The following is a 20,293-nucleotide window of genomic DNA, read 5'->3' on the forward strand; positions in this document are numbered from 1 at the left end:
TGGGCACCACAATTTAAGAAGGATGTTGACAAGGTAGAATGTGGACAGAAGAGGGCAACCAAGATGATCAAGGGTCTGGAAATCAAGCCTGATGAGGAATGGTTGAGGGAGCTGGGTATGTTTAGCCTGGAGAAGAGGAGACTGGAGCTATGTCAGCCATCTTCAAATATCTCAAGGGCTGCCACACAGAAGAGGGAGCAAGCTTGTTTTCTCCTGCTCTGGAGGACTCGAACAAATGGATTTGAGTTAGAAGAAAGGAGATTCCAACGCAACATTAGGAAAAACCTTCTGATGGCAAGAGCTCTTTGACACTGGAGCAGTCTCCCTCAGGAAGTGGTGGGCTCTCCTTCCATGGAGCTTTTTAAGCAGAGTTTGGATGGCCATCTGCCCTGGGTGCTTTAGCTGAGATTCCTGCATTGCCAGGGGTTGGATTAGATGACCCTTGGGGTCCCTTCCAACTGTACAATTCTATGATTCTAAGATCTCATGTGATTGGCATTATTATTATTATTATTATTATTATTATTATTCACCTTTGTTTACTGCCCTCGATCCTCAGGGTTGTTCCCAACACTAAATTGCAATATACACTGAGGGGGGAAAGTATTTGATCCCCTGCTAAATTTGCCCGTTTGCCCTCTGACGAAGAAATGGGTCTTCTGGGTTTCTGGGGGTTATCCTGGTCTCTCACAGCTACAATAAACCTACCATTGAAATTATGAGCTGGTCATTTCATCGTCAGAGAGCAAATGGGCAAATTTAGCAGGGGATCAAATACTTTCCCCCTTCACTGTACAGTAGTTTGTTTGTTCGTTCTGGACTTTGCTTCAGGGGTAAAAAATCACTTGGCTTTCTTTTTGCAGCTTGTATGTTGGGCCTTCATCTCACGTGTTTATAAGTAGCAACTGCACCCAGCTCTTCTCCCGGCCTCGCTGGACATATAGAAAATATACCTAGTTTTCAGTCATATCATGTCTTTTCAAGTCCTTCCTGACTTTGCTATTGTTGTTCAATACAGCTCTAAAAAATAGTGATTCATTAATTAATGTAATATAAGGCATACCTGATATAATTTTTTTTCCGCTAGTCACTTTCGGTCACTATCCTCATCCTACCTGGTTTGACCGTTCTTTCTTGGTTCTACGCTACATCACTTTCATTAAAAACCCAACGAAAGTTATTGCAAAGAAAGAAAAATAGCTTCGGCCTTAATAGGTGCGCGAGGTGTTGCTTTCACTTTCTGTTCCTCTACCCGTGCAGCTCCTTTCCCACCGTCTGCTCTTACCTGCCCTGGAACTCTCGCGATCCCAGCTGGAGAGCTCCCTCTCGGACCAGATCGCTCAGCAACGCGCTGAGCAACGCGCTCAACGGCCACTAGAGGGCAATAGACCAGCGCGTTTTCGCGCCCGCCCAGCCGCGGGCGCAGCTCTGGGCGGGGTTCTTGCTTGATGACCGAGGTCCCTTGGACCAATAAGCGCCGCCGGATCGTGCTTCCCGTCTCGGATTGGGTGCTCCATGCCCCCGCCCACACACTGAAAGAGAGGGAGGGAGCCGAGGAGAGGAGGGGCTTGTAGTGTTAGGGGCGGAGCCACCGCTCTGACTGACGGCGAGCGTCGCTTGCGAGGGAACCCTGGGAGGTGACTGACGTCGCCCCGAGCCAATGACGGTGCGGGAGCGGTTGAGCGGGCAGCCAATGGGAGAGCGGCGAGGAAGCGCCTTTCGCTGGAGACGGCAGTTGAGGTGGGGGCGGCGCGCAGGTAAGTTGGCTTTTTGGGGGGGGGGCTCCGTTCCCTATTTAAACCCCCGAACCCATCTCATTCCTGCCTCCCTCAAAACAGTAACCCCTCCCCCGGTCTCCTAATAGCTGCCTCCCCCCATTAATGCTAATTAACCCTAGGCAATTAGCGCTAATTAAGACCATAAGAAGACTCCTGCCTCAGAGTCCAAGCAGTAGCCCCTCCTAGTCCTAATAGCCGCCTCCCCCATTAATGCTAATTAACCATATGCAATTAAGACTAATTAATGCTAATTAACGCCCCCTATTAAGGACGTGAGAAGATTCCTGATTCAGACCCCGAACGGCAGCCCCTCCCACAGTTAATACCAATTGAAGCTAATTAACACCCTCCCTATTAAGACCATAGGAAGGCTGCTTTCTCAGACTCCAATCAGTAGCCCCTCCTACTCCCAATAGTCGTCTCCCAGCCTTAAATGCCAAGCATCTGCTGCCCTTAATTATTATCCCCTCCTTATTACTGCTAAATGCTATTTGAAGTCCCCACCACAGTTAAAAATATGTGGATAGCCTGGCTGGGTCAGCCGAAGGCCCGTCAAGTCCAGCTTCCTGCTATCAGAGGGGCCACCCAGGCCTCGACATTGGGAGCCTGCAAGGATAAATTGATGCTAATTAATCCACCATTGTGCTCATTATCACAGTTTCCCTATCCTTGTTGCAGATCCTCTGGGTGGAGCTTTTCGGTCCCTTGCTGCCAGTATTTAGGTTTGCATCCCATTTCCCCTCCCACTTGTCTCACCTTATTTTTCTGTTTTCCCAATCTTACTGAATCCAGCACTGTCCCTCCATTAGTCTGGTCAGTCGTGGCTACACTAGGCCATGAGACAAATTCAGGAAAATGGCACTAAGTGACTCTAGGACACTATGGGGGAGACAAAAAAATTAACAGTTCTCAGTTACTAGCCATTCTCTCCCGGCAGAAACATTTTTCTTAATTCTGAACCTGTGGGGTGAGAGAAACCATCATCCAAGGGACATCTGATAGAATCATAGAGTTGGGCCATCCAGTCCAACCCCCTGCCAAGCAGGAAACACCATCAAAGCATTCTTGACATATGCCTGTCAAGCCACTGCTTAAAGACCTCCAAAGAAGGAGACTCCACCACACTCCTTGATGTGTGTGTCTGTGTGTGATTTTGTGATTGCTTCACACCCTGCTGATAAACTTCCCTGCTCTTGTTCCCCCCCCCACCCCACATAGACAATTGCGTGTGGAAGGCTGCTGTTCAAGGCTGCCCACTTCATGCCCTGCGAGACGGGCATAGAGATTGCTGGGCGCAACATGGCCAAGCTGCACGGGCTGCAAGCGGACTATGTTTTCCGTGGTGTTGAGCACATTGTCCGGATGTCGGTGGACGGGAACCTTCTGGAAGTAGAAGTGGAGGACCGGCTCACCACGGACCAGTGGCGGGGGGAGTTTGATGCTGCTTGTGAGTAATGAATCTGACACTGAGGAAGCTCTGCTGATGTGAACAGCTTAGGAGGGGGAAGAGCTGTGAAATGCATTTTTTAGAAGCCCAACTGCACTATGCTGCTAGGCGGGAAACCGAACACCCCCTTTCTCTGCTTTGACTATCTGGCACGTGCAGAGATGACCCGGCTGCCCTCTGCAGTTTCCCTTCTGGCTCTGGTTTGTCCCTGCCTCTGCTGGGCGCTTGAAGCCCCGTGTCTTTAAGGGAAGGTCATCCATGCCAAAATTAGCATCCCTCATGTTTTACCTTTTCTTCCAGTCATTGAAGACCTCACTCACAAGACTGGGAATTTCAAGCAGTTTGGGATCTTCTGCAGCATGCTAGAGTCAGCCCTTTCCCAGGTGAGGCTCAGTTTGGCTTTGGGGCAGCCACAGAAAAGTCTATGGAAATGTGTTTTGGGCAGAGTTCCTCAGGCTTCTTGAGCATTGCCGCTTTCCTATGCTTCCTCTCCCTTTGGTCCCTTCTCCCCTGCCACCAACCATCCATTCCACAGGTGGGCATCTGGGAGATTTCTTCGTCTATAGTCCTCTCCTGGTGAGAACACTGCAGATACAGGTGAAACTCGGAAAATTAGAATATCGTCGAAAAGTGCATTTATTTCAGTAATGCAACTTATTATTATTAATTTTTTTAATTTTTTTTACAAATGCTTTCTTTTGGAAATTCCGCAGTAATAAAACAAATAGTTACAATAATACAAAAATAAACATTGCTATTATATTTCATTAATTACATTCCATTTATAATTGACCTGCCTAACGACAAATAATTACAATTACAACAAATAAAGGCTTGACATATCTTACTTTGCATGTCATGCATCTATCTCATATATTGGTTTCCCCTTTTAAGTTGTGTTACTGAAATAAATGCACTTTTCAACGATATTCAAATTTTCCGAGTTTCACCTGTAAAAGCCTCAATCTTTAAAAAACAAACAAACAGAAACACACATTAATAAGTAAATAGTGGGGGGACCCCGTTCTAATGTGGCTGATGCTGTTGGGAGTTGTAGTCTGAAACATCTGGCAGGCACCAGGTTTGAGAAGGGACCTCCAGAATGTCAGGCCTCCTTTATGTGTTTAACCCCCTCCCCCGGCTTTGACGACTTACAGTGTTTCTACCACATGCCCTGTCAGGTTCCTGCAACTTAAATCTTGCCACCATGAGCCCCTTAGTGTATTGAATTCCTGTCCTTCCCTGGTCCGAGAGTCGCTTCTTCCAGGATAAGGACTGGCTGTGTAAACGGTCCTTGGTGCGCTGCTGATTATGTGGGATTTTTCCCTATAGAGCAGCGAGTCGGTCACACTGGACCTCCTCACTTACACAGACCTGGAGTCGCTGAGAAACAGGAAGATTGGAGTGGGTCCCCGGCACATGGCAGCTGCCAAAAACTCCCCACTGAGCTCCAAGCGCTACCTCATCTTGATCTACTCGGTGGAATTTGACAGGTGAAAGGGGAATCCCGACTGCGTGTCCCGGTTACCAGCAGGGAGCCTTGGGGTGGCAAGGGGGCTTGGGAAAATGGAGGGCGCCTCATTTGTAGCTAAACAATCACCCAAATGCCCCGTAGCCAGCCACAAATTTATTGCAGGTGCGATGGGGACAGGTGAACCTGGCCTTTCTTGAAGACCCAAGTATCGCTGGGGGGCTGCCAGAGAGACTGCATAACCTTATAACTTGGAGGGAAGTGGCTAATGAAACCAGTCCTTCCCTTTGCTCTGTGGGAGGAAAGAGGAGGCAGAAGACCAGGGGGCTTTCCACTCCTCCTTTTTTGCTTCGAAAACAGCAAACAACAAGGCAGGAGCCAAGGCCCCTCCTGCCTCTTAGCCCAGGACTGTCCAGGGAGCTGCCCCACTTTTCCCAAGGGAAGAAAAGATTGTAAGATCAAGGACCACAGCAGTCTTTGCCAAGCTGGGGCCTTCCAGGCGCTTTGGACTACACCCACGTGGGGCTGATGGGAATTGTAGTTCAAAGTGGCTGGAAGGCCCCAGCTTGGCAAAGGCTGAAGGAGATGCATAGGAATAAGCATTCAGTATTGGTAGCAGTTACAGGGAAGAAAGTTCTTGCCTTTCTCTTTTTGTGGGTTGGTTTTGGTTGTCTCTTCTGGACAGGGAGGCAGGGAGCACTAAGGATTGCTAGCCAGTCCCCTCTTGGAAGGGGGCCTCTGCCCCCCACATCAAACCAAGTGTCAGCCTGGCCTGCTAAGCATCAGAACCAGCCCTGCCCACTGAGCCTTGACATTTACTCCTGTCTGCAGCGGGTGCAGTGCAGGAGGTCATGACTTGTGGTTGCACTTCCTTGTTTCTTGGCAGGATCCATTACCCGCTCCCCCTCCCTTACATGGGCAAGCCAGATCCCGTCATCTTGCAGAAGGTGATTCGGGAGCTCAAGGAGGAGTTGGCCCTGCTGAAGGCGAAGCCAAGCAAGGATTTCAGAGATGCTGAGATCCGCCGGCTTCGTGACGAGTGAGTGGCGGAGGCGGGGAGGGGAGGGGTAACGTGAACCATATCAGGAAGCTGCTCTCTGCAGGAGACATCAATGCGGCCTTCTGAATTTGCCGTTCCAGAATTTAGGAACCAGGATGTCTGTGGCACCAGGAAGTGGGTGTTTCAAGTGCTACTTGGAACTGCTGGGTTCTCTCCCGGGTACCAGGGAGAGTGGAAGGTGTTGGGGTTTTTGTAGGGAGGGAGAGATACTCAAGGACTGCATGTCCCATCTTTGGGAGCTATTTGTGATCACAGGCATGTAAATGCTTCTTTGGAGTCAGTTTTCCTCCTCAAAGCATTGTTCTGATCTGACTAATCCCTACTGATTTAAAATACAACCCTTAAATCTACCATATTGATCTGTTGCTTCCGTATACAAATGTTCAAGACAGCATACAAAGAGCAAACAATCCAAATTAAGTCTTATCTGCCTCAGCTCGAAAATCCAAACATGGGCAAGTATTAAAGTGGCAGTGAAGCAAACTCTGCGGCATCTCATGGGTTTGAGAAGGAGACGCTGTGTGAGGAAATGATGCAACAGGTCTGCCCTATTACCAGGAAGCAGCAGGAGTCAGGAGAACTGTGACAGTTGTATTTATTTATGAACAGCAGATCAACACTTCTGCATAGCAGCTAAGACTTGCTAGACAGGCAAAGCTAAGCTTCCCATTCATCCATAGAGGGAACCACACCCAGTGAGAGGAGCTTTTATTACAGGTCTGGCGTGTCTTTTAAGGAGACAGGCCAGACACTTTACAATATCAGTCTGGAAATGCAATGCAGCAGGAGACTGGGAGTGCAGCTGCTCTTTCCTTGAAGAGATGATGATGATGATGATTAATTCAATTTATATACAAGTTTGCTTCAGTTTATGAACGCTTCTGTTTATGAACAGACTTCCAGAACCAATTGTGTTCATAAACCGAGGTACCACTGTACTGCCGTTTATCAAAAGATCCCAGGGTGGTGTACAACATTAAAAACACATTACAGAACATCAATGATAAAAAGCATACTGACAGACATAAAATAGTCATCATAATAACAGTCCACTGCCCCACACTTTCACGGGCCCTTAGATTATTTAATAGCCATAGGCCTGGGAAAAGAGGAATGGTTTTTTGCTGGACGTCTAAAGACAAAACTGGCTTTGCAAACCCATCTTTCAGTGCTTAAAACAACCTTTTCCAAACCTCAGGTGCAGGAAAGCTCAAGTCTCAAGTCTTGCATGGACTGCCACTGATCCTTTCCAATGCTACCTTTTTCAGGCTGCAGCACACCTTGGAGGAGAAACAGTCAGTGGAGACGGTCTTGCTGGGCCTTCAGGAGGAGCTGAAGCTCACCAACAAGAGCAGCGCCTTCAAGGAGGTCAAGATTCTCAAGAAGGTCGTGCAGAGCCTCGAGGAGGAGCTGACCAAGGAGAAGGCGAAGCACCAGCGGCTCACTAACAAGCGCCTGCAGGAGAGCCGGCAACTTGCCGACGAGGTGGGCTGGGCCTTTGCCTTATAGGATCCGCCTTCCACTGGGCGGGTGGGGGAGAGGGCTATATTAGGCTGCTGAAATGACAAGGACCTCAGTACGGAAGTGCTCGTCCGAGCTCAGTTCTACTACTGAAAACAAATCCTTAGGTGTGGAACGTGCTCAGATACACCTCCTGGTCTTTAATTCCCACTGTGTCCTTTCCACTTCATCTGGGGGGTTCGAGGTAGAAAAACGCCAAAGAACAAATAAGCCTGGAATCTGCCCACCCTTAGTGGAAACGGCAAGGCTCCTCTCTTCCCTCCGACAAGAGCCGTGGGAACCCTTGTGGGCTGGGGGAGGGGTCATGGTGAGGAGAGAGGGATGGATGGCCAGCCTTCCTCCAAGACTAGGGACCCCTAGAAACACCAGCTCCTTCATTCCATTCACTTTTAATTTGCATACTGCCTTTATGTATTACTCTACGCAAGGCGGCTTACGACAAAACATGCAACAAAGATCACACACCTTTGAGTAATCAAATCCAATACAGCAAAGTCATAATAAAAACATAAACAACTTGCAGCAAGTAATATTCAGTAATCCATTAGAACGTAATAGAACACAATAACACTGATTCTCAAAATATCAGTAAATAATAATTAAACAGAAATTCACTCTTAGCAATTACAGTGGTACCTCGGTTTTTTGAATGCCTCCATAGTTGAACATTTCGGAACTTGAACACCAAAAAGCCAGAAGTAAATGCCTCAAGTTTTCGAAAGCACCTCGGAAGTCAAACAGGAAACGCAGCTTCCATTTTGAGTTTTCCATACAGTGATAACAACAACAACAACAGTAACAACTACTACTACTACTACTACTACTTTTATTTGTATCCTGGCCGAAACCGGGCTCAGGGCGGCTAACATCAAATATATAACATTGGTATAAAATCAAACAATAATTAAATTATCTCCTAAAAACAAGTCAGGATCAAATTAAAATCCTAATTCCGCAAGATTAGGGTTGGGAACAGTAAATGCTCCCTCTGGTTACAAACTTAATTTGTTCTGGAGGTCCGTTCTTAACCTGAAATCATTCTTAATCTGAGGTACCACTTTAGGTAATGGGGCCTCCGGCTGCTGCCGCGCCGCTGGAGTGTGATTTCTGTTCTCATCCTGAGGTAAAGTTCTTAGCCCGAGGTGGTACTACCAGGATAGCGGAGTCTGTAACCCGAAGTGTTTGTAACCCGAGGTACCCCACTGTATTGAGGCTTCCATTTTGAGGCTTCCGCTTTCAGTTTTCGGACGTTGCGGAACTCGGAACGGACATCTGGAACGGATCACATTTGAAAACTGTGGTACCACTGTACAATAAATAACTGCTAAACGAGAATCAACGAAAACAGCAGCAAGTCACAATGCATAAAATGCCCCACCACATAAAAAAAAAACCCCATGTGAAAGGGTCACATTCTGCAAATATCCACCCTGGACTCCTAGGTACCGACTCTGCTTTAATATACCCCCCATTATTCAGCCTGAGCCTTAACACAAGGCCCCAAAAGAGATCTTTCTGCCCACTGCAGCTGGCGGAGATGAAAGCGACAGAGAGGAGCCTCCGGATTCGCGTGAAGAACCTGACCAACGAGCTGGCCTTGTACAAGAAAGGGTGAGCACTCCTGACCCCTCAGCCACTCTGCTTTGCTGTCAAAGGCAGCAGTTTCTATGCCAGACGCAAACCCACCTCTCTAGCTGCAGGCGTTCCTTTCTCTCCCCTCCTCAGGCGCTTCACCCCCTCCGGACCATCTCCCCAGAACCATCCTGCGCCTCCTCGCAATTTTGCGCACCCCACCCTGTCCCGAGGCAGCACCAAGAAGAAAGACGTACGCCGCTCCACCTCGGAGGAGCGCTCAAACTCCCGGGAGCGCAGTGGCGCCTGGGGGCCAAGCCGGCAGAGGTCCACCTCCAGGGAGGGGCACAACGGGAGCCAGGGCCGCCTCCCTCGACAGTCCCCGTCTCCTACAGGTGAGAGGGGTGGGTCACCCTCACCATTCCCCCCCTTCCCACCCCCCTCCTTGGCACCAGGCCTGGCTAGCACAGTGGCCAGAAGGAAGGAGCCTCCTTCGAAGGGGGTGTGCTGGGCACAGGGAGGAGCAGGCCTCATTATTCTCTCCCTCCCTGCCTCCAAGTTACCAACAGCTCAAGGTGCCAGGCAAGCTGAGCTGCCTTTTTTAGCACACATTCTGTTTCATCCGCTAGATCAGAGGGGGAGGGCCGGAGTCAAGTCCTGCAGCTCGTGAAACTACTCTTCTGACACCGCATCTCTTGCTTCTGAGATATTCCGCATGTTAGAAGAGCCTTAGCTCTGGGATAGCTCAGTTGGTAGAGTGTGCAACTCTTGATCTCAGGGTTGTGGGTTCAAGCCCTACCTTGGGCAAAAAAATCCTGCATTGCAAGGATTGAACTAGGTGACCCGTGTGGTCCCTTCCAACTCTGAATTTATTATCAGGTCAAAGGCCCGTCTAATCCAGCACTCTGTCCTCATGGTGGCCAGCCCAGGAGCAGAAGTGAGCACGCTCCCATCAGGGTTCCCCAGTAGCTCATATTCAGAGGCATTCTTGCTGCCATGCTTAGCTGTAACAATAGGGGCTAGAAACTTGCTTGCCGGTTTTTGAAACCGAGAACTGTGCCAGAGACCAAATCCCACAACCGTGGAATAGAGGACCCCTCAAGACCTTATCTAAGCACGATGTCTCCAAAGCTAGAATCCACATCCCATCTTGTGCGAAGAATGACGGGCTTCTTAACTCTCTGCAGGCAAAGCAAATCCTTGCCTTTTCAGCAAGGCTGCCTTTGCCTTGGGCACGAAGTCAACCCAGAACTGAGCACTGGGAGCTTGTGCCCTGTAAGCAGACCAGGTCCCTTCTGCTTCGCAGGACAGAACTGCCATAAGATGCCCTTCCTGCTTGACCGTCCTCTTTCCCTCTCCTTCCCTGTAGGACCCCGGGCACCACGCTTTGACCCCACCGCCTTTGTGAAGGCCAAGGAGAGGAAGCAGAAGGAAGCGGAGCAGAAAAAGTGAGTCGCTCACTTCAAGGGTCTGCCTCTCCCTGCCGCTCCCCCAACCCCGGCGGCTGCAGGATCCAGGCAAGGGCGAACGGCGCTACTTGGGCTAATTTGTTCTGTCTCCCTCCAGAGAGCGATGCCTGCGGCGGGGGATGGGAGACACCCCACCCAGTGGTTGGTGCCACCGCATGCAGTCCAGGGGCCCATCGGCTTTCAGCACCAGCGGTCTTGGGAAAAGCCGGGGCAGGAGTTCTTCAGGTGTGTCTCGCTGGGTCCTTGCTCCCTGTTTCGTGTGCCACGCCAATGACGCACCCAGAAGCATGGATGTGCCAGGCACCAGGTCCCTGCCTCAAGGAGCTTCCAAAACCTCAGTTGGAGATGGGGAGGGAAGTGGGCAGGCGTACGTGGGGGGAATAGGCAATCGATTACGCATATTTTCATACTAGGCTGGGTTACAGGGCAGAATGGGAACTAGGGGGTTGCGGCAAAGGCTTTGCTTTGAGGAGGGACATAGGTGAAGTAAGGTTCTCCAGAAGCAGAGCAGGTGGGGCTGCAAGGGAGAAAACGCCAGGGGTCCTTGGGGTAGAGAGAGCCAGGGGTGCTGCACCAATGAGAGTGACAGACCAGGACCTGGGAGAGACCAGGGTTCAAGTCCCTCACCCGGCCATATTGAAGTTCGCCGGGTGACACTGGCTCAGTCACTGCCTCTCAACCTCATCTGCCTCACAGGGTTGTTGTGGAGATAAAACTGATTAGGTGGAGAACAATGTATGCCACCTAAAGCTCTTTGGAGGGGGAAAGCTGGGATATAAATAAATAGATAATGGAGCAGGGGACCTTTGGACAACTTAGGAGTAGATCTGAAGTGGGGTGAATCACAGGCTGGGATGTATAAGTGGGTTGGGCCTTTGACAGTAGGGACTAGGAACTTGTGCTGTATCTGGGAGCATACAGGAAGCCCGTGGAGCATACAGGAAGTGGGGTAGTCATGGGATTAGAGCAACTGGAGGTTGATTTTGGAAACGGAGTGCCAGCTAGATTGGAGGCGATTAAAGGTGAGACAAGGGAAGGCCAGAGAAGAGGGGATTGCAGGAGTGTGGCGGAGAAAGGCAGAGGGCCCAGGCCAGAGTCTTTGAGCCTTCCAGGTCCTTTCTCCAGCTGCTTCCCAAATTGAGCAAGCTGGCTTGTGAGCTCTCCTGTTCGATGCCTGGCTGGCGCTAAATGAATACGGCCCAAGCAAAAGTGACAAGTGTGCGGAGATGTTTGTCTGATTGGGGAAATTAGCTTTTTACTCCGTTCTGAACATTCCCCGCACGTGCAAACTTGCCTTATTTCTGCCAGCAGCTTCCTGTCCTGTCTTGTCTTTCTGCACGTGCTCACAACAGTTTGAAATCACAATAAATATTTTGAAATACTGTATAAAATAGCAGTTTAAAAAAGAATACATGAGTTGGAGCTGACGTGTAGAGATGTTTCCGTTCATTCTTCTTCTGCTTTGTTAGTCCTTGCGTGAAATTCACTTTCCTTGCCATCGCTCCCCCGTCTCTCCTGCCTCCTCTCTGCTCCTTCCTTGTCCGCAGTGCACAAGCCCTCCTGCATGAGGTTCTCTTTGCCTCCCATCTTGCCCTTACAAGAGCTGTGCTCTCTTGCTGTCTGCTTTGCCCTGAACCTTCGAAATGTCTGTGAACATCCCGTGACATTGTAGCAGGCTTCACAGTAGATCAGCAAGGAGAGATTCTTGTAGGTGCCCATCAGGCTTTAGTTTATGGCATTTATAGTTTGCTTTCTTTTTGCCCATTACACCTGGATTATATGTTCCAAGAGTCACTTTACACAGACACGTCGCAGCGTTTGGGTGACTTGCCTGTGTGAAAGGGTCTTTGCCTCACCTGATCTCACCCTATGCACTTTTCCTGCAGTGGAAAGCTTCCGCAGTCGGCGCTCATCCGCAAGCTCGGGGAGCGAACTGGACGATTACTCTGAGCCTGCTGCCCCAAGGTAAGGAAGGTGGGGCAGTGCAGCTACCTTGTATGCTGTGCTGCAATGCCGAGCCGCTTCCTGCCAAAACCCCGCACTTAGCTTTAAAAATCAAGCTTCCTATGGGAGCAGAAGCAAATATGATAAAGCTGCAGCAAATATTCGCATTGCCAAGCAGGTCACACGCCCCTGTTCTCAAGAGGAAGGTCAATACTAGGAATCCATGGCAGCTGTCAACCAGCTCCATCTGGCATGCAGCCTGAGACCCTACCTGCCCGCGGACTGTCTCCCCAGAGTGGTGCATGCTCTAGTTATCTCCCGCTTGGACTACTGCAACACGCTCTACGTGGGGCTACCTTTGAAAGTGACCCAGAAACTACAATTAATCCAGAATGCGGCAGCTAGACTGCTGACGGTTAGGGGCCACCGGGACCATATAACACCGGTCCTGAAAGACCTACATTGGCTCCCAGTACGTTTCCGAGCACAATTCAAAGTGTTGGTGCTGACCTTTAAAGCCCTAAACCAGGCATCCCCAAACTGCGGCCGTCCAGATGTTTTCGCCTACAACTCCCATGATCCCTAGCTAACAGGACCAGTGGTTGGGGAAGATGGGAATTGTAGTCCAAAACATCTGGAGGGCCGAAGTTTGGGGATGCCTGCCCTAAACGGCCTCAAAGGCCCAGTATACCTGAAGAAGCGTCTCCACCCCCATCGTTCAGCCAAGACACTGAGATCCAGCTCTGAGGGCCTTTTGGCGGTTTCCTCACTGCGAGAAGTGAGGTTACAGGGAACCAGACAGAGGGCCTTCTCAGTAGTGGGTGTCTGCCCTGTAGAACGCCCTCCCATCAGATGTCAAGGAAATAAACAGCTATCTTGACTTTTAGAAGACATCTGAAGGCAGCCCTGTATAGGGAAGTTTTTAATGTTTGATGTTTTATTGTGTTTTTAATATTCTATTGGAAGCCGCCCAGAGTGGCTGGGGAAACCTAGCCAGATGGGTGGGGTATAAATAATAAATTATTCTTATTATTAAGGGCTTTGCCTGGCTCAGACACAGAGTTTGGGGTTGGGACATGATTGCAATTGGAGCATTCTTAGCCTGATCCAGCCTGATGGGTTGTGTGTGTTGTCCCTTAGGGGGAGGAAGCGAGCGGTGAGGGGCAGGAAGCCTCTGAGTTCCTCGTCCTGGAATGGCAGTACCGTGGTAAGCAGCCAGCCACGTCGAGGTTCCTCTTTGGCAGAAAAGTGCCGGGCAAGCTGAGCTCGCCGTCTGCTGAGACTCCTGGGCACTGGGGGGGGGGCGGGTCTTGGGTTTTCTTTGCTATCAGAGGTGAACTGACCAGTGCCACTCATTCTCCATGCAGATTCCCCACACGGATGGTGGCCACAGGAAGCACCTGGCCAGCACACCTACCACAGGCCTGCGAGCGGACAAAGGTAAATCCCCCGGGGTCTCCAGTGGCCTCTTGAGCTGAGGCGGCGCAGAGACTGGAGTGGGTTGACCTCAGGGAAACAGTGAAGTGTAATCCCCTCTTGAGAGCTAGTGTGGCATAGCAGTTGAGAGTGTCGGGAGACCAGGGTCCGACTCTTCTATCGACTGTGAAGGGTGACCTTGGGCCAGTCCCTGGCTCTCGTCCCAACTTATCTCGCAGGGTGGTTGTGAGAATCAAATAAGAGAACCATGTACGCCAGTGCTTGCCAACCGGGGGCCCAAGGATATTCCAAGGGAGCCACAGATGAAAAATGCATAAATGAGAGGCCACAGCATAAGGCTAGGCGGCCACAGAGGGAAGTGAGAAGAGAAGATTTTTTTTTAAAAAAAACATCCTGATTGGCTGGCTATCTGCTTGGCCAATCACAAGTAGGTAAGGGGGCGGACCACCAGGGCCCAGTGCTCCTTTTTGCCCTGTGCGTTTTCTTGGAGCAGTCCTGGGTGTTTTTTCTGGCAGCAGAGGGCGATCGCTGAGGCCCCCATTTTGACCAGTAGGGTCTGCGATCTAGAAACCCTAAGTCAGGTAAGTGCGGTGATGGGCTGGCAGTGGGTAGGGTTGGGTGAGGTGGAGCTGCTTGTTGCCACCAGTGCTGGGCCTGTTATTGCTTGCTTGCTTGCTTATGCTAAGCCAGCCTATTGGCTCATCTGCATTGTCCACACTGGCTGGCAGCAGGGTTTCAGATAAGGGGAATTCCCAGTCCTCCCTGGAGATTTTACCTAATTATTATTGGGCTGTGCCTCCAAGCCATAGCTAGCCCTTCCTCATTAGGCCTTGCCCAGAAAGTTGCGCCCCAGTCTCCCGGTCCTCTCGCATGGCAGTAACTCCGGTTGTCTTGTCCCACAGAGAACCTATACGACGAGCCGGCGGCTGACCTCTCAGAGATTGACGCTCGGCTGCAGGCGCTGCAGGAATACATGAATAAACTTGAGACCAGAACATAACCCCTGGAGTAGAACAAATTAAGAGGGCCTCTGGGCCAGAATACAGGGAGCCTCCTTCCCCCACCCACCCCGGTTTGGAGTCCTCTTTCGGGTTTCTTTAGACAGAGTCATGGGCCTGAAAGAGATGGTGGTGGGAAGCACGGATTTGTAAACATTCATGTACAGCAAGCACACACAAAAGTGGGTGCCTTAAGGGACTAGAAGCTTCAGAGCCCCCCCCCCCCCCCCGTGCTGCTCTGATGCTGCTTAGGACCTGATCGATGTGTAGCTTGCTCGACATACAGGAGGGCATTGAACCCTTTAGCCCAGGCATCCCCAAACTTCGGCCCTCCAGATGTTTTGGACTACAATTCCCATCATCCCTGACCACTGGTCCTCTTAGCTAGGGATCATGGGAGTTGTAGGCCAAAACATCTGGAGGGCCGCAGTTTGGGGTTGCCTGGTTTAGCCTTACTTAGTCCTTTTGTATCCAATCTTGCCTTTTAAAAAGGGGGAGATGGAGCACCCCTTGGCCATCAGATCATCCTTCTTTAAGACTCCCCTCCTAATTCCACCTGCTCTCTTACCCCTTTAGTTCTGAGCCTTTAAGAAACCAGGGTGTGCAGCTTGAGGTCAAAATTGGGCTCTCCCTCGCTGCTTGCTCTCAGGAAGGCCTTCCTGAGACAAAGAAAATGACTTCCCTTTTACGGAGTCGCTCTCTCCTTCCAGTTGCTTCCAGGCCCTCTCTGGCATGAAGGTGGTAGCTGCTTTGGGGGCACAAATTCAGATCTCTTCCTGGGGTGGGGAGAAGGGAAGGAATTTCTTGGCTCAAAAATATGGCCAAGTGAGAGATTGCAGGCTTAGGCGGAAAATCTTTGGGCTGCCTGTGAGAGATCCTAGTAGGGAATGGTTCCATTCACCAGTTTTACTTCTCAGCTAGGCACCAAAGGGAAGCTGAACTGACAAAGCCACTGGCTTTAACATTTTCCTTTTAAAGAACTGCTTTTGCCCAGCCTCTTTAGGCCTAGTATCTCTTCTGGGTTGGATGGTGATGTGTTAAACAGCATCCTTGTTCCCTCGGCTGTGCAGTTGGGAGCCTGTTCCCAGTTGTGACATATCCTTTTGGCCTGTTTTGACTGCTCGCTTGAGCCAGGCACCTTTGCAAGGGGCAAATGCAGCTGGGGGTTGTGTCAGTCTGCCCTCAAGCAGGCTGGTTCGTAAACCTTTATGTGTGGTCTCTTCTAAACATTCCATGAAATTCTCTCGACAACAGTTTTTAATGGATGGTGGTCGTCTCTTTTCCCTGTCTGCCTATCTCCCAGTGTGTCTCTTGCTGTGTGCAGTGATCCTATTTTGTAAATAAACACTTTTTTCCCTAACACACCGGTCTCCGTCTGATCCACTGGTATCTTGGCACTCCTGTGTTCCCATGCTAGTTTAAGAAGAACCTAACAGATCAGACAAAACGTCTGTCCAGCCCAGCCAAATCCCTCTAGGAAATCCAAAAGGAAGATATCAGGGCAGTAGAGTGCTGCTGCTGCTGCTGCTGCTGCTGCTGCTGCTGCTGCTGCTGCTCCTCTCTGATCCTGGAAGGCTGTTGCCATCCGTCTCGAAAAACAATGGAGTGTGCTTATAGGGGTGAAGTCAAACTGCTGTGTGAGCAGCAATGAAGCACCAGGAGTGCAAGCCTGGGCAAGGTGTCTGGACGTCCCAAGCTCTCCAGTCACAGGCACGGGAGAGCAAGCTGGTGGAGGCTGAAATGCTCTTTGCACATGTTCAGAGGGAAATGCTCTGAAACTGCTTTCCCCAGGATCAAGCCCCAGCCTTCAAAATAGGTTTGTCGTCTTCCTGTTGCTGCATCAGCTGGCAAAGTGAGGGTTAAAGAGCATCTGTTGTTCAAGAAGAGGAGGTGGAATTGACAGAAAAGGCCAGTCTCCTGAAATTCAGGCTGTGTATATCTGAGGGCTGGAAGGAAGCGAAGTGCAACATGGGAGCAACTTTAAATGGAGAGCGCTAGACTAGGATATCTTCAGTTTTAATCTGGCACCCCCGGTGCCTGCAGAAGTTCTCCTAACCCAGGTAAGCTATATAATGATGACTGGGTCCATTATTTAAAAACTTGCTGCTGAGCGACTAAATCTGCACATCATCAATTCTTCGGCGCTGCTGATGTACCAGTCCAGCATCGCATTGTGCCACTGTGTGATGCCTGGCATTCCAACACGTTTTCTGTGTGTTTCTGTGATGGTGAGCGCATTAAATGCCCTTTTCAAGATCACAGACCTTGTTGTTTTCCTTCTTATTTTTAACAACAGCTCTGCGGGGTCGGACCAAAATGGGTCTGCCTCTAGTATAGCGCCTCTGCAGGGCTTCTCAAGGCAGTCAGCTCATCTGCTTCCAGAAAGTCCTCTCCCAGCTGTTGCCCCAGACACTCTGAGCAGCTTCCAACATATATAACAATACATTTTAAAACTTCCCTATACAGGGCTGCCTTCAGGTGTCTTCTAAAGGTTGTATAGTTGCTTATCTCCTTGACATTTGATGGGAGGACATTCCACAGGGACGGCACTACTGCAGAGGAGGAAGACACTCTCTTACAGAGCCACAGCCGTTGCTCCTCTGGCTGCTTTTTCACATCCTTGCCAACGTTAAGGGTCTCTCATTGCTCTGCCCTCTTTGGCCTCCTGCCTCCACCGATAGGCGGCCACCGAAGGGTTCTCCAAGAGGCAAATGTGGCCCTTGTCTGGAACAGTTTCCCCATCCCTGTGAAGTGAGGTGTCAAAGGCTACCCAGACGCAAGACAGCAATCCTCTCCCCTGCTTTTACAGCCGCCTCAAGCCTCCGTAATAAACAGCCATGGATTTCCTCCCTCCTGCTTCAAGGAGATAAACGGCACTGGCAATTGAGGGTCCTGCTACTCGCCTGATGTGAGGAAGGCAATTTCTGGCTTGGCTGACTTTGATTGTCGTCTTCCAAGGACCTGAGGGATGGCTCAAAAGAGGCCTGGCTGAGGAGTCCGGGGAGAAGAGACGCTGTGGGAGAGAAAAATACCAAAATGCCACAATTAAGCATATTTGCAGAACTGCCGTTGATATGGCAATGGACGTGACGATCAATGGTGCCTATGGCACGATTTATCCACCACCAAGGGACGCGGGTAGTGCTGTGGTATAAACCACTGAGTCTCTTGGGCTTGCCGATCAGAAGGCTGGCAGTTCGCATCCCCGTGACAGGGTGAGCTCCCATTGCTCTGTCTCAGCTCCTACCAACCTCACAGTTCGAAAACACGCCAGTGCAAGTAGATAAATAGGTACCGCTGCAGCGGGAAGGTAAACTGCATTTCTGTGCACTCTGGTTTCCGTCATGGGATTCTGTTACGCCAGAAGCAGTTTAGTCATGCTAGCCAGTAATCCATCAAACATTAAAAGCTTCCCTAATCAGGGCTGCCTTCAAATGTCTTCTAAAAGTCTGGTAGTTGTTGTTCTCTTTGACATCTGGTGGGAGGGCGTTCCACAGGCTGGGTGCCACTACTGAGAAGGCCCTCTGCCTGGTTCACTGTAACTTGGCTTCTCGTAGCGAGGGAACCGCATCCCCATAGTCGCCTTTGACTGGACTTAACCGTCCAGGGGTCCTTTACCTCATCCTTTATTCACCACCACCCCCTGCCCTCACTTGTCGGCCTTTATTGGCTCCAGGTCGGGGATGGGCAACGTCAAATGTGCCACCTGCCCCCCAACTAGCAAGGGCATCTCAAAGGCACCAAACTGGTGAAGGCTGCGTTAAAGGAATGTGACAGGCACATCATCTCCTGTTGCAACCACAATGAATCCCTAAGAAGAGCTCTGAGGTTTCCAGCAACTAGGATTCAAAAGCATTGATGTCTCTAGCTGTGGAGGCAAAGCGTAGCCATTGTGGCTCCAACCATCGATAAATCCAGCAATGGTTGTGTTGTGGTTTGTGGCTGGGAGATTGTCATAATAATTTCATTCAGTTCATTTCTATACCGCTTTGTATTTTTTTAAGGAGGGGGGGGGTGTTGTCAAAGCGGTTATTTTAAAAATAAATGCTGGGAAAGCGAGGTGGGAAGATCTGTCCGTGGTGCTGAAAAGAGTATTGCAACCACATTGGCCACCCAAGGGGCCACCTGCAAACCCTGAATCTCACCCTGCTCTCTGCAGAGGAGAGTATCCCTTCTCATTCGACATTCTTTTCCTTCACCCCATCCCCACCAACAGAGGCCTACGGGGCATTCAGACACAGGGCATTGCATTAGCTTCCTCAAGTATAATGCTGGCGGTTCTGTCACATTTTCTAATGTTCCTTTCTAATATTATTGGTTGGTTTTTGTTTTATTACGTATTGGGCATTGTGTGTTCTCATTTTGTATTCTTACGCTGCAAAGTGGCCTGTGATCTTCGAGTAGAAAAATACCATACCAATAACAAACTTTGTTGGGCTCTAAGGTGCTGCTGGAAATAATTTTTATATTTTGTTTCAATTACAGCAAACCAACACGGCTACCTGCCTGTAACAACAACAACAGAATTAATAGTGGAATGGTGCATTTTAAACTGATGTAATGTTGTTGTTATTTTGTTGCTGTTGTTTACCTGCCTGTCACTCTAAGGTCCCAGGGCAGTTACAGCTTAGGAGACCCCTATTCCCCTCCCTGAACTACAATTCCCAGAGCTCCCAGGGAAAAGGAGTGAAGGGAATACAGCAGAAGAATAAATATCCCAGCACCTCTCTAATGAAGTGCTTTCATAGATAAAGGGACATGATTGAAGTTGCTCCTTTCTCAGCTTGCTGAAAATGATTGGGATGGGGTCCTTGTTCCAGATTACAACAAGGCGGCCTTTACTGCAATGAAATTCTGTTTTAAGTGTTCTGCTTATCATTCCAAAATCCTGGTTGGAGAGAGAGAGCATTCAGTGATATTTGGATACTTTAAAAAAGACAGGGAGTTGATTGAGAAGTAGCCATTTAAAAAGAACACAGGGATGGCAGCTAAGATTTTTAAAAAAAGGTAAAGGGACCCCTGACCATTAGGTCCAGCCGCGGACGACTCTGGGGTTGCAACGTTCATATCGCGTTATTGGCCGAGGGAGCCGGCGTACAGCTTCCGGGTCATGTGGCCAGCATGACTAAGCCGCTTCTGGCGAACCAGAGCAGCGCACGGAAATGCCGTTTACCTTCCCGCCGGAGCGGTACCTATTTATCTTCTTGCACTTTGATGTGCTTTCGAACTGCTAGGTTGGCAGGAGCTGGGACCGAGCAACAGAAGCTCACCCTGTCATGGGGATTCGAACTGCTGACTGTCTGATCGGCAAGCCCTAGGCTCTGTGGTTTAGACCACAGTGCCACCCGCGTCCCTGGCAGCTAAGATAAACACTGGGAAAAACCTAATGAGTAAGAAAGTAGTCCAATTATCCAAGCTGTTTACTCAAGAGTCATATAATTGCGGAGAAGGGACCACGAGGGTCATTTAATCCAACCCCCTGCAATGCAGGAATCTTTTGCCCAACGTGGGGCTCGAACCCATGTCCCAAAGATTAACACTTCTGTTCTACTGACAGTGACAGTCCGAGGCTACATGTTGTTGTATGTTTTAATCC

The 20,293-nt window shown here is 49.9% G+C and overlaps 1 protein-coding gene across 3 annotated transcripts; it reads left to right on the top strand.

Moving 5' to 3' along the window:
• Nucleotides 1-1,637: 1,637 nt before the first annotated feature.
• CCDC61 (coiled-coil domain containing 61) lies at nucleotides 1,638-16,059 on the top strand. 3 transcript variants are annotated; one of them, XM_035120428.3, is made up of 14 exons: nucleotides 1,638-1,757; nucleotides 2,997-3,225; nucleotides 3,526-3,608; nucleotides 4,558-4,718; nucleotides 5,583-5,735; nucleotides 7,025-7,241; nucleotides 8,806-8,888; nucleotides 9,003-9,244; nucleotides 10,219-10,297; nucleotides 10,416-10,543; nucleotides 12,205-12,283; nucleotides 13,403-13,469; nucleotides 13,630-13,702; nucleotides 14,602-16,059. In XM_035120428.3, exons 2-14 carry the CDS (start codon nucleotides 3,039-3,041, stop codon nucleotides 14,697-14,699), a joined length of 1,650 nt encoding a protein of 549 aa, XP_034976319.1. In that variant the 5' UTR covers nucleotides 1,638-1,757; nucleotides 2,997-3,038; the 3' UTR covers nucleotides 14,700-16,059. The 3 variants fall into 3 exon arrangements, with proteins under 3 accessions (XP_034976319.1, XP_088528844.1, XP_088528843.1); XM_088672718.1 differs by having other exon boundaries at nucleotides 1,661-1,753; nucleotides 3,051-3,225; XM_088672717.1 differs by lacking the exon at nucleotides 1,638-1,757 and adding an exon at nucleotides 2,462-2,500.
• Nucleotides 16,060-20,293: the final 4,234 nt, after the last annotated feature.

This window comes from Zootoca vivipara, chromosome 6 (assembly GCF_965207765.1).
Source record: "Zootoca vivipara chromosome 6, rZooViv2.hap1.1, whole genome shotgun sequence".
In the NCBI taxonomy this organism is placed as follows: domain Eukaryota; kingdom Metazoa; phylum Chordata; class Lepidosauria; order Squamata; family Lacertidae; genus Zootoca; species Zootoca vivipara.